Source organism: Colias croceus, chromosome 26 (genome assembly GCF_905220415.1).
Source record: "Colias croceus chromosome 26, ilColCroc2.1".
Lineage (NCBI taxonomy): Eukaryota > Metazoa > Arthropoda > Insecta > Lepidoptera > Pieridae > Colias > Colias croceus.
The window spans coordinates 6,475,867-6,490,744 of record NC_059562.1 but is presented as its reverse complement, the minus strand read 5'-3'; the positions used below and the strand labels follow the sequence as shown (position 1 = coordinate 6,490,744).

At 31.1% G+C, this 14,878-nt stretch overlaps 1 protein-coding gene across 8 annotated transcripts in view; it reads left to right on the top strand.

Annotated features, from left to right (window-relative positions):
- The window catches only part of LOC123703524 (potassium voltage-gated channel protein Shal), a 62,543-nt gene that overhangs the window by 40,291 nt on the left and 7,374 nt on the right, over positions 1-14,878 (top strand). For all 8 annotated transcript variants that reach the window (XM_045651568.1, XM_045651565.1, XM_045651564.1 and 5 more), the window contains exons 2-3: positions 12,086-12,248; positions 13,423-13,611. In XM_045651568.1, coding sequence (XP_045507524.1) covers positions 12,086-12,248; positions 13,423-13,611 — 352 coding nt within the window. The remainder of the gene's footprint in view (positions 1-12,085; positions 12,249-13,422; positions 13,612-14,878) is intronic.

The following is a 14,878-nucleotide window of genomic DNA, read 5'->3' as shown; positions in this document are numbered from 1 at the left end:
GGTCTTTCAATGGAGAAGATGGGACATTTACAAATGTATGCCATTTCACTTGCGCGATTGAGAGACATATAGATACCTACTACGTGCTACTACATAGAGAGATATATACTACAAATGTAGTTAAAATGTTAAAATAGGTACTAATACAATCTCATTAACTTGAAACACATCACCTGCCACAGTCACATGACCGGAGTTTAGAGTGAACCATAAAACTGGCTGTTAAAATAAATAAACACGGCAAAGGCGGGAAACAATAAAATGCAACGTTAAAAATGTCGCGAGCAAACAAATCTTTTAATGTACGAGAGTCGATGTTTATTGTTCTGTTTAAACTTTTGTAATTCTAAATGTATGTACTTCTGTATGTAACTGTTAATAAAAACATATGTGTCAACAGGTAAAAATTTAATCACTATCACTACATAGTATAAAACAAAGTCGCTTTCTCTTTGATCTGTCCCTATGTCCCTTTGTATGCTTAAATCTTTAAAACTACGCAACGGATTTTGATGCGGTTTTTTTAATAGATAAAGTGATTCAATAGGAAGGTTTTAGTATGTAATATATTAGGTTTGAGACGGGCGGGCGGTAAGCTACCGCCCGTCTCAAACGCTTATATGAATAAAATTCTTAATAATATACTTACAAAATACATACGTACCTTAAAATAAATTTCTATAACCCTTGGCCCTGCTATTACTAGAGAACAACTTCATATTTCAACAATAAAAATTAAATTATGTTTTCACAATGGTTATCACATAAAATTATCACGACTGAAAAGTGCTTCTACAAGCAGTCTAATTGAATAAATAAATGTTTGAATTTGAGTTCCATTTTCGAATACGATGTAGTTCTTAGAGATTAAAAATTTAGTAGGTAAAGTTAAACGAAGAAAACGGGAAGTTTTATGAAATATAAGTATAAATAATTTTAATTTTTCTTCAAAATCTGTAGGGTCAAAACTATTATACCTAATAAAATTAATCTACACTCAATAACAATAAAATACATCTGTCAGTTGTATAAAGTAACATTTAATAAGCTGTGGTGTGCTCTCACAAAAATGATGGACAGTATTGAACACAGTTTTCATCTACTTCGCGAAAGAAGTTAAATATTCTAATAATAGTTAAAAAAAACTAAAAAACACGCTTTTTATAGAAAACCGAACTAAAAAATAGAAAATTTTATCAAATTAGTGTATTGTCATCGGTCCTCAATAAATCTACAAAGTTTGAACGAAATCTGGCCGTTTAAAGTGGGTCAAAATCGCGCCCAAAGAAGTCGGTTACAAACATACAAACATACAGGTGAAGCTAATATAGAGCGTGTAAAAATTGCTCTAAAGGCCACGATATAGGAGTAACTTTGTTCTGTCTGTGTGTATCGTTATCACTTATTTCACCCTAGAGACGTTGGTTTACCTTTTTATCACGAAAACTTTGTAAAGACACAAAATTGTATGAAAAACGGTTCACAAAGTACGCAAAGTCACAGGCAAATACTAGCGAGCACAATATAAACAAAGTTACTTTCTATTTTAATGTGTACGTATGTAATTCATGTCATATGCCGTGCCAAATATTATGGAGCTGCAGTTTTAGATTCCTAGTGACGTCAGCACGACCTAAATTATCGCAGATTCGATGCAGATTAGCACTTACAAAGAAAGTGTTTTAGGTACTAACATTTTTTATTCATAAACTTACAAGTTTTAAAAATTTGTACGCTACTATAGAAAATAATCGACAAGGATTGTTCAACTTTTTAGTAAATTATCAAATTATACATACATACCTTACTTATGTTGTTTGTTTGTTAACAAATAAGGGAGAAAAATATCCTCAACTTCGTCAAATTCTATTTCAATATTCGCAAAATTAAATCGAGGGATTTGCAGCCGCTACGCGTAGAATATTTAACTGAAAAAAAGAAAGAATTGCAGTAAAAGAAAAAGCGCGCTGCACGATTATTATTGTTCTATTTAAAAAAAAATTCTAATTGTCTATTACCCGTTTATGCTTCGAACAAAATTATGTAGATATCCTCGCGAACTATCCCAGTGGGTTTCGAAATTTGAAAAAAGAAAAAGAATAACAATTCTCATACATTGAGGTATTATTACTACTTCGCATATAAATTATACATCCAATTTTTGGATATCCAATTCATTATAAAGATATTATACATTTCATAAACATGCTAATGTTCTGTATTCAGGGATTGCGGGGCTAATCTCGATAATCCGTTCGGGAGTTAAAGCCCGCCCGATGAAATACGATCGTAGTTTAAATGTTTAAATTTTTAGTGGCAACACTAAAGATAATATATTTTTCATAAAACTGTCTGGACGTGCTTTTGTTCTTCTTTTCGGTCGATTTATGGGTTTATGAGACTTTTTGGTGATTATTATGAAGTATTGGCGTGATCGAAAATTTGTATTGACTGGTGGTATAATTGAGATTTTAATTATTTATTTATTGTATAAACAAAATCGTGTTTAAATGCGAAAGTGAGATAAAGCCTAGAACGTTTTATATTGGCGTAAAAAAAACAGAACATTGTTCAAGTTTTTGATCGTTTATTCGAAGTTTGTAAATAATTATATTAAAAACTTTAATAAATCATAATGAATGAAATAATCTATTATTTCATAATATTTACTTGAAAATTTGTCTCATTTTTTGTCTAAATTATTTTATTATCACTGAACCTTATTTGCAACCATCTAACAACGCCTTTGCCATTCTTAAAAAAAAAAAAAACAAAATTGGCGCCAAAATCCTAATCCATTGTTGCACAGATAGTATAATAACCTCCGTCTATTTTAGAATTCTAATTTTATCTCACATAATATATTAGGACTGGCAAAGAGATAGTAATAATTCAATTCTAGATTATATCTGGCCGATGATGGCCTAATTTCTTTGTAATATGTTATACTCAAAATAGTGCCGACATTTTGATGGTTTTTACTGTTTGAAAATAACTTTTTGGAGTGTAGTGTCTGTGTGTGGTCTTTTTTTGGTGCACTTGAAATAAAAATATAAACGAAATAATAATGAATAATTATGAACGAACGAATATTAGTTATATTTTGGCATAGTGGTATATTGAAAAGTGATAAATCTAAGAAAAATTTGTTGTTGAATTATTTAGAGGTAAGTACTCTGTCCTAAGTCCTAATATATTATGTTACAAAATATTTCAAACTGAAACTCCAAATGTTTTCATTCATGTGAGCTTTTTCAAATATTTATGAATAGTCATAAATAGAGATAATATACTACCTACCACCTTTCATTATTCTAATTATAATTTTTGTAAAAGTAAAATTAATATATGTACAAACAGCGAAGTGATATACTGAGTAAATTTCTTTCTTATTTATTTATATCCTTGCAGCGATGTTTTTTATTTCTTACTTTTTGTATTAGTGTATTTGTATTTTGTTGTTCTAATGAATTAACAACCTGAATAACCATATAAATATATTAATAAACCATAAAAATGTATTGTTAAATCTACGGCGTATCGTTGAAATAAAGTTTAAAAATAATCGGCTGATTTTACTAGTTGACGTTGAACATTACCTACTATCTCTAGTTGCTATATAATATTATCATGGTACAGATTTGTATTTAGTATGGATTTAAGTTGTAGTTGCAGTTTGATAAGCCAAAGTATTTATGGATAAATCCGATTTAAAATGGCGGACGTAAAGGCGCGGACGTGTAAATCACGTTTCCATTTCAACATAATATTGTTACAATTTACAATGTTACATACATAAGCTACTGAAACTAGAGTCCGGTTTGTTTAATCCGTAATGCAATAGGTAAACATTAAATAGTCAAACAAAGGTATTTAGGAAGGAAACGGTAACATTTATAAAAAACAAGCTTTCCTCGCGCCGCGGCCGCTTCGCTCGCATTGTCTAAAACAAATTAAATGGGAACTATATTTTCTATCACCAAAATTTATTTTTGTCATCAAGTTGTATCACCTAATAAATAGATCTATCACCACGAAATATTTTCGTTCTCAGATAAACAAAAATTGTTCCCAGGTATGAATTATCAAATTAATGTTAATATATGTGTAAAATAAGAGATCGATAACCAATAAAATTATATTGCATTACATGAATATAAACTTCGTTCTTATAATAACAGTTTTGTTACTTAAATAATAGCTCTGTGCTCAGAATGGTAGATCTGTCACCAAATAAATCGATTATCGATCCCTAACTGCGATTCCTTTTTATTTGATATTTTGTCACCTATACAGTAGTAACATTTTATTTCGTTCAGATAATAAATTAATAGTATTCGTTATCAATTTAATACATCAATTTATAATTTTAATGAAAAAATGATCAAAGAGTCGGAGACAAATTGGCGCGCTTTAAAAATTGACATGTGCAAACATATTAACGGATGGGTATCATTTAAGCTATCACCAATTTAATTAGTTTTGTGTTTCTTAAATAATAGGGTTTGTCCTCAAAATAGTAGATCTGTCACCAAAATGTAGTCACCAAACAATGCAAAATCAGTTCCACAATAAATCACCTAAAATCCTGAGATATAAGGTCTAGCACCAAATAAATGTTTTTGTATGTAGTAATAGGTGTGTCCTAATAAGTATTTAAGCAAACTAATTTAAAGAGATCACCAATAAATCATATTATGTTACTAAAAGTTAAAAAAATCAATATTTATTCCTAAAAATAATAACCACTTAATAATCAGCTCTGGTTTAATAGCTGGCTAATGGTTAGCATAATTGTAGATAAAACACTTAATTAAAGTTAAAATAATCAATATTTATTGTTAAAAAACAATAATCACTGAATAATCGGCGCTGGTTTGGATTTCGAAGGGCGCCCCCTTTTTCTTTTCTGGTCGATAAGCACATTTTTTTGCTTCTGGTGGGGTGGCCAGCTTATATTAAATTCATTTACCGTAGTATGTACCGTAGTTAGTAATTAGTATACATTAAAAAAAAAATCTCTTTAATATTTCTGTTGAAAAACAACAAACTTCGTTAGACCAGTAGGTAAACAAAGCTGCGGAAAAACTAGTGCGACATTTTTATTCAAAATATATAAAATATTCGAGGAAAACTCCACGCATCATGGCACGGACATGTGAATAAATGAATTTATTAATTAATGGCAGAATAAATGGATATATACAGGGATGATATTAATTAATTGATGTATAAAGGGTTAATAAATTTTATGTATAAAAAGGATCAATGCCAAAAATACGGACACACAATATCATTACGTTAAAAAGGGAATCATAATTATATTGTTTTCAGCAACGTTTAATAAATTGCCTAGGCTCTTAATAAAACGTCTGATTAACTTTCTCGACTTCGATACTATTTATGTTGATATCACCATAATTGGAAAACAGCTTTTCCGTTAAGAATGTTTTTATAAAAATTTAAAAAAGGATCATACATAATGAAAAATGAAGGTTATTAATCAAGAAATTTAATTAAATATTATTTTAATTTCTAATTTCTCACATTTAGTAGGTCGAGGTGTTTGTCGGCTAGTTCCTACTGAGTTCTTTGTACTAAATATTTTCTTGGAAAGCTTTTCTTAATTGCTCATTTTATATGAATATAGTACCTAGGTAATAAATAAGGGTCAAGAGGCTTACTCGATTTCATAATATGGTTGTAATAGGGCTACGTTTCTAATTGATTTAAGATTATTTCCGTTCTTGGGAACTCGCAACGTCCGCGTCGTGTTGGCCGACAATTATTTCATTTTTTAGTGTGTTTTATATTTTTTTAATATTTATGATTTTGCTGATATAGTGTTTTATTTTTTTATCTAACATGATGTCAGTTAACATGTTACATTCATATCAATTGTTATCGCTTACAAATGTAAACAATTTTTAATTCAGTTGAACAATATTACACGTAGTTTTTTTAATAAATTTTCGTGTATTAGATTTTGCGCGTCAATTATAATGAAGGAAACTGAAAACTTTTAAAAAGATTAAAATTTAAAAACATAGTTTTAAGGGCAGAGGGTATTCTAAACGTTTTGTTAATTACTGCAATGAATAATTATAGTTATCACATCTTAAAATCGAAAAAAAATTACATACTTACTGTGTATTAGTTACATCATTTACACCAAAAGTTGTCCTAATATGTATTATAATTATAATTATAATAATATTATAAAGCTGAAGAGTTTGTTTGTATGTTTGTTTGTTTGTTTGAACGCGCTAATCTCGGGAACTACTGGTCCGATTTGAAAAATTATTTCGCTGTTATATAGCCCATTTATCGAGGAAGGTTATAGGCTATGTGTCATTACGCTACGACCAACAGGGGTGGAGCCACTGGGGTGAAACCGCGCGGAGCAGCTAGTGTATTATAATATTAATTGAAGGTTGGCAGCCCTGTCCGAATACATTGTACATTGTGAACAAGGGAAACAATGTTTTATGACTGTGTTTACTCTGAATTGAGGTTAGAAATAAACTAGAGTACTATTCAAATAAATACTCCTTTGGTCTCGATTATAGTGTTTGTTTCGCTTGCCATTTGTTTCATTGATCGAATTGATTGCAAGGAACAAGATGACGTTGCATTTTGAATTATTTCTGTGTAAGAAATTATAAAATACTAGCTTCGCGGTTTCACCCGCATGGCTCCGCTCCTTTTGGTCTTAGCGTAATGATATATGTATAGCCTTTAAGCGATAAATAGGCTATGATATACAGCCTATAATCGATAAATAGGCTATCACACCGAAAGACTTTTTCAAATTGGACCAGTAATTCCTGAGATTTGCGCGTTCAAACAGACAAATAGCTTTGTAATATTACTATAGATTAAAGATTTGTATAGATAAGAGCGCTATGTATGCCGCGGGTATGAGGACATATTATAAAGACAAAAAATCATTTTTATTAGTAGGTACATTATTGTTAAAATATTCGACTATCTTGCTTCTTCCACGTTCGTGATTGTTGCACCTATTCGTGTTATATTACAAATTACAATACAGATTTGTTGAAAGAAATCGATATTGGTGCAGTCGAATTTCGGCTGCCAAGCTATCACAGTAATTTTACTATGACGCCAAGAATATGCGAGAAAAGTGTTTGTAAATAACCAAAAGTTAAATGCTAAACGCTTTCAAACTAAATGAAGCGAATTTCCAAGCATTTCATATTTGAAAGAAAACACAAAATTCTATCTTCAATGTTTTTTTTGGGTTAACTAGGTATAGATGTCTCGGCAATGCATCCCGGTTAAAGTGACTTTACAGTCAGTGAGAATATAAATGCCATAAATGGCTACTTATAAGCTGCTTGTTGTTGTTTACATTACATCAAACTGTTTCTGTGTAAAAGCGCTGACACTTTTATAATTATTTTTTTTTATGTAGCTGCAACATTTGTATTGTTATATTTTCCGGGTGAATCGGGAATAAAAAAAAATATTTTAAAGAAAAAGTAGAAACCAATTGGCCCTAAATTGACTTACTGTCGATTAATGAGATATACAAAAACAAACAAACGGTAAAAGTTCTTAAAAACAGGAAGCTTTTGCGTAAAATTGCGTCATGATTTGGCGGTAACAAATTGATGTTCTACTAATAGTAATGATATGTTTTGACCGATTTAAATCGAGATTTATTCGTTGGAATACCTACGTTTTTAGGACGTAATGCGTAAAAAATCAACGTAAATAATGAATTGCGTAACCGTAAAAGATGTAATAAAATAAGTTTGTGTGTGGTTTGTGTAGATTATTCATATTATATACCAACGTGTATTTTTGTGGTGTGAAATAAATAAATATTCTAATCATTAAAAATATAGATTAAGTAGGTACCTTTATTGTTATTTTAATGTCGTATTTTTTTCTGTCGATATGTCTTAAGATAAAGAAAAAGATAAAGATGTTGTATAATGCACTACTATTCCCAGGAATTATGTTAGAACTTATTAGATTAAGTACTTAATAATAGTCGTAATTATATAATTATATCTTCTATTTATCGAGGTTTATCTTAACCAGCTGAACCAATTTTAATGTGACTTTCCGGTACAGCTTCCGATCGCGAATTTCAGCTCAATAATGCGCCAAATTCCGCAGATAATCTATTATAATTATAATTTAGCAATAAAGGTAAATGGCCGTGTCTATCATAAACCAATCAGCGGCTCTCAAAATAGCCCGCCAAGTGATTTGTAAACAGCTCCGTTTATTTATGTTAGGGATGTGCGAAAATGATGCGAAGTATCGATACAACGATTTATAGGTCAAGTGTTTGATATTATCGATATTTTGAGTATGAAATACATATTATGCATTATTAAATTGTAACGTATAGAATATTTAGTATCGAATTTTTTTTGTCGATGTTTTCAGCATGTTTATAAAAGTTTGTGGGGTTAAGCATTGTGGTGGAGACGTCCGATGAATGAATAAATGATTCGATAAATATAATAAATAGTATTTTATGTCTCTATTTTGAGCTGCTTGGAGCCTTTAGAATATTGTTCGCGCTATACGGTTGATATCATCAATAAAATGTATCGATAAACCATAACGCATTGGCATAGAGCGTTGTATTGAGAATATACTATCGATATTTTGTCTACCATTGTAATGAAGTGTCTTGGGGTAAGGTAGAATGTAAGGCACGTCCGGAATACAATATCGATAAATTGTAATGCATAGAACGCATAGTATTCCGTATTCTGTGTCGATATTTTGAGTGGCTTCATGACAGTATCTGGGGGATATGTGTTTGTTAGAATTGTCTGAAATACAATGTATCGATAAATCATAATGCATTACAATGTATCGATTTTATGTCGTTGTTTAAAATAAGGTACAGTGTCTGGGAGGAGAAGGAATTCGGTAAAAATATCAAGGAGTGGATTTGTCAGTTGAATACTTTTAATTTGTCTCGTAATATGATATTATTCTTCGAACAATTTCAATGTACTGAGACATTATTTTAACTTGATATGATTACAACGATATTCTATCGATGTCTAATTCACCAGAACACCCTTAGTTATTTATAATAAAATTACCACAATAGAGCGGTCGGATGCGTCTACAGTCTACACGGTCAACGAGGATGGAGGCCGAGCGTGTTTATCCATACTAATAATAAAATGCTTGTTTTGTATGTCTGTTTGTGACCTTTAAACTACAGGACCGCTGAATTGGTTTAGATGAATTTTGAGAAATGGATAGGTGGAATTTTAGATGGTTTTTGTGAAGTCTTGAAAGGGTAAATGATGGTGCTCTTTTTCATAAGAATCGTCATATTAGCACTGTTTTGTATAGCAATTTCCGAGAAAAGAAGACAACAAACCATAGTCTCTATTTATCCTATATTCTCGTATTATATTTTAATACACCATATTTTAGTACTCCCTCCACATACACACAATATACCAACATCACAATACAGATTTTTCAAATGTTTTTCAACCCGCTTAAATAAATAAGAATAAGGCTTTTAAAATAAATTAAATACACGCAAAGTTCCGTTGAAAAGCCGTAATCGACAACTGAAAGTATATTTTCACCTGAAGCATTCTCGGTGGTTAATTTTTAATTGAATATCGTGTTCTGTACACTTGTTAAACAAGCCGAGAGTTTCAGGCGCCGTTTCATAATTTGTATGTTTTTCATGTATTAAGAGACTGTATTTGAGGCTTTATAAGGTTCAGTGGGTATGTGAATTCAATTGAGGTTAGGTAGGTGAGTTTTTATTTGAACTGTGGATATAAATCAATGATTTTGATTGTATCAATTATTATTGAAGATAAAAATACACATGGAACGATTATCACCATATATCGCGTTTGAATAGGTATAATATATTTTACTAGTTTTCCGCCCGCGACTACGCTCGCTTTGTATAAAATTATATACCTTCCTCTTGAATCACTCTATCTATTAAAAAAACCGCATCAATATCCGTTGCTTAGTTATAAAGATTTAAGCATACAAAGGAGCATAGGGACAGAGAAAGCGACTTTGTTTTATACTATGTAGTGATAATGATAATATTATAACCGTTTGGTTATATTTCCCACGAAATGGCTCTTTCGATTTTAGTAGATCTGAGATTAAATAGGTCGTAACTTTTATTATCCCTAAATCATAAGGGAGAATAACTCTGACTAAGGCCAATTATTTTTTTTGCAATTCTTAATAATATGCCATAAGACACAACAATGTTAATTAAAGATCTAGGCTCCTAGTTATTTAGGTAGGTATATAATTGTACTTGTAAGTTATCACAACCTTATTCAGAAACATAATGAAAGATTATCGAATAATTACAACTTACATCAATATTCAGGAAAAGCTGGCAATAGATGATACAAGTGATAACTGCGTTAAAAACAACCGACTTCAAACTTGCACTTGCAAAATTTACAAATACCTACAGACAAACATGCTCATAAAATAAAAACTACTGGGCCTATCCGAATAAAATTTTTATGGGACCAATTCGACACCATCCCGCATCGAACAAAAAAAGAATCACGTAAATCGGTTCAGAAACCTCGGAGTAATCGGTGTACATACATAAAAAAAAAAAAAAAAAATATATACCGGCCGAACTGATAACCTCCTCCTTTTTTTTGAAGTCGGTTAAAAACTCAATTATATTTATAATTATTAATTACTGTCCGTACAATAAATAATTAATGAATTTAGAGGATAATCCGTGTGAAAAGCGTAAGCGAGTAAATAAATAAGTAATCGGGTTTAACTTATTAACTTTTATTTTTTAGTAATCTTGTTAACGCCTTTCCGGAATACATTCGTACAAAGATCGACCGATTATTAAACTTTGAAAGCTATGTAGCGAAAACATTTATTCCATATTATCTGTACTTATCAGTACTTACAATTTATATGTCTGTTTATCTGTCTCTACTTCACACCTATACCTTGAAATCAGAGAAAAGATATTGAATAGTTTTTGTAAATATGAGTTTTACTTTGACTACGAGAGCGTATCTAGGGCGGAAGGTATTTTAGTACCCCAAGTCGAATTGTAACAGAAATAACTACCTCTATTAATATTACTAGCTTACCACCCTAATAAATTAAATACTAAAACCTTCCTCTTGACTCACTCTATCTATTAAAAAAACTGCATCAAAATCCGTTGCGTAGTTTTAAAGATTTAAGCATACAAAGGGACTATAGGGACAGAAAAAGCGACTTTGTTTTATATTATGTAGTGATACCATGCATAGACGTCACAGCTATACGATATCTACATTTGAACCAATATTAAAAAATAATAACCGGCATTAGGTAGTAGGTAGTATTGTTTCCAGAAAACATTAAAACCTAACATTTGCGCTATTATTAAAGTGTTTACAAAAGAAATTCAGGAAACTACTAATGGACTGCTGGATGTAGAATTGACTCATCTCTATTCCATTCCTTTGATCTTGCTCATTCGCTTTATAAATTGATTTTCTAATATGTAAGAAAACATTACAATTGCGTACAATTCGAAATACGTGCGTCAATTGTTTAAATTGATTATGTAGAGCGGCATTTTTGTTATGATTTACTTTGTAGATTCATTCGTGTGAACTTTTTATTTTAGCCTCAATTTCAAAACTAACTGAGATTTAAAATTTCTTACGCATAGCGATTAGCGAAGCTTCAAAAGCACTCAAAAGCTTCCCCTATCGGTCACACACTAAACTATATTTTTTCGCCTCGTGATCGATTTTTTTCTATTCTTAAAATCTATCGTTAGTATCATATACAATAGTCAATAATTAAATATCATATATGTACTTACTTATATACTTATAGATGATAATACAATATTTTGGTAAGTTTACGTGTACTTGTGCAATAAGTTAATACATATTATAAAGATTAGGTAATTACTTCTTCATTTATTACTTTCATGTGTTTTAACTTGTAACCACAAAATATATATTGTAGTATAAACACATTATAATATTTTCCCGAAATATGTGTCCACAATTAATAAAACTAATGTAAACTATTCACCTTCCAGATATGGTGACATGGTACCAGGCACCATAGCGGGCAAGATAGTTGGAGGCGTGTGCTCCCTCTCCGGAGTGTTAGTGATAGCCCTGCCCGTGCCCGTCATCGTCTCCAACTTCTCCAGGATCTACCACCAGAACCAGAGAGCTGATAAACGGAAGGCGCAGCGGGTCTGTTGCTTTGTTTACTTTATTTTTTACCCAACTGCGAAAGGAGGGCTATGTTTTTCGAGTGTATATTATTTGTTTAATTTATTTTATGAGGTGTTGTTGTGATTAGAATTGCGAATTGGATAGTGAAAATAATAATAGTCGGGTGTTTTATTTTATTTTTATTTGTTATTTCAGTGTTCTAAAGTTTTTCTTTCTGGTGAATATTGATTTAATAATTGCGAAAGTATAGCCTTTGTCTATGCTGGATTGGCCAAATTAAATAATAAAAAGCCTGAATTACAGAGAACAAAATTTATGCTCGATTCTTACCTTCGCACTTTTTGAGTTTAAAAATTAGCATTTTTATATAAAAGATTGTATTATAACTGATTTGATATGAATGAAAGTAAATTAAGAAAAATTTTATACAATTCAAATAACCTTTTCCTCGTTAAAATAATTCATATTTCCACCCGATTTTAATTAATTTCTCCTAACCAAAGACAATATAGAAGTTAGTTTAGGATGTTAGTTTTACGAATGGTTATAACTTATAATAATATGATATTTCTGTACATTTACATAATATTATTAATGTTTCTGTATTTCGCGTGTATTTTTTGGTGTTATAATATAGGTAATTATTATGGATAAGCTGTCTGTACGTCATAGGTTTTTTTTAACGGTTATAGAACCTTGGATTTGTTACACATTAGATGCCCGGATTGGCCGGGGCAAAAAATAGCTCGTGTGACTCAAAAATTGGGATTTCACTCTTTGTAATAAGTCAGATGTAAAAGAATAATTATTATAAATGAATAAATGAATCGCAGCTGAGCTATTTATAAACTAATCATATAATTTGTTTGTTTGAACCCGCTAATCTCAGGAACTACCGGTACAATTTGAAAACATATTTTACTATTTATAGAAAGCCCATTTATGGAAGGCTATACGCTAGCATCGTAAGACAAAAACGAGCGGAGCATTAAATTTTCAGCCTGAACCGCTCAGCTAGAATTGTTATATTATCAAGATTATTTCTTCTAGCTATCTCTAATAGCTATATCACGCTAAGACGCACTAAACGTGGATAAAACCGTATGACACAGCTAGTATATTACGGAGATAATGTTATTCACATTTCAAACGTTCACTTAGTTTTATTAAGGGCATATTATTCCCTTTCCAGAAAGCCCGGCTCGCCCGAATCCGCATAGCCAAAGCGTCATCAGGCGCGGCCTTCGTCTCCAAGAAGAAAGCAGCTGAAGCCCGCCTCGCCGCCCAGGAGTCTGGCGTGGAACTGGATGACGCTGGGCGGGATGAAGACATCTTCGAGTTGCAGCATCACCACCTGCTGCGGTGCTTGGAGCGTACCACGGTAGGACTACGTGATGTGTCGTGGGGTGATGTGACGTCATGTGATGTGATGTGGTGTAGGGTTGCCAATTTAGGGAAATAGAGTTAGATATTTGCAAACAATGTTTGAAAAAAGCTTGCCATAAAGCGAGATAGTGGTCAGGCGCTTCCCAATTGTCAATAAAAAATTGAGTATTTTGGGATGGAATGTGAAAAGTTATGTCACTGGGTTGCCTGAAAGAATGGGCTTACAAGTGATGAGGATGCCTATTTGTACAATTGAACTAAATGAAATAATTGGGATAGTTAATGAAGAGTCCTACATCCTAACTCCTAAGGTTGCCTGGGAGGATGCACTTCTAAGCAATAAGTTCGCTAATTTGTACAGTTGATGTGTTTTGTCGTCTTTGCATTGTGCAAAAAATTGGTTTAAGAGTATTTTGGAGATATATTAACAATATATCCTAAAAGTTTTAAAGACTGGTGTTACTCGCAGTTTAGATTGTGTGGTTGATTTTGGAAATATCGACATTATTTTTATGATGATGAATACTATGTTTATCTACAAATTATTCCTACTTTAAAATATTCTGCACTAGAAAGTTTAATGTAACAACGGTAAGTAGATATACTATAGTTGGCAACCCTACTAATATATTATTGTGTTGTTGTTCGTTTATTTTTCTTTTGTCACAAATATAGGTAAAAGTTGCTACATAACGGTAAAAGCCACGAGCAACTGAAACATAAGTACCTACTTTCAATAATGAGTATTTTTGTGAATATAAACATTTTAATTTATTTGTTTCTTCTCTTTGTTAATAGCTCATTATTTAGCATCTGTGACACAGCTTTAAGGATGTCATTTATAATTTTATTTTATCCCATAGATATTTTTTTGCTTTTGATGTTAGTAGTTGTTAGTTAGTAAATATGTATGAAAATCTATTCTAATTAATAGTAATATATTTCTGTTAAAAATTTAATTATTGAACTGCATGTTGTTATAACTATTTGTAAATGTTTACATTACAAACTATTAAAATTGGTTGTACATAATAATCTAGATACATAATGATAATATAAAAAAATAAAAATGTGTGCGTGTACCTACTAGTGTACACACGTAAGAAGTGAAACTTCTTTAAGAGCCTATTTTTCAAAAAATATAAATAATTACTATGCAGCTTTACAGAAATACGTCGAATCACGCGTGGTAGGGATAAGAAAAAGATGGCGCGTAACCTTAGCGCGTAACGGAAAAATTTCACGCGTAACGAAAAAATGTT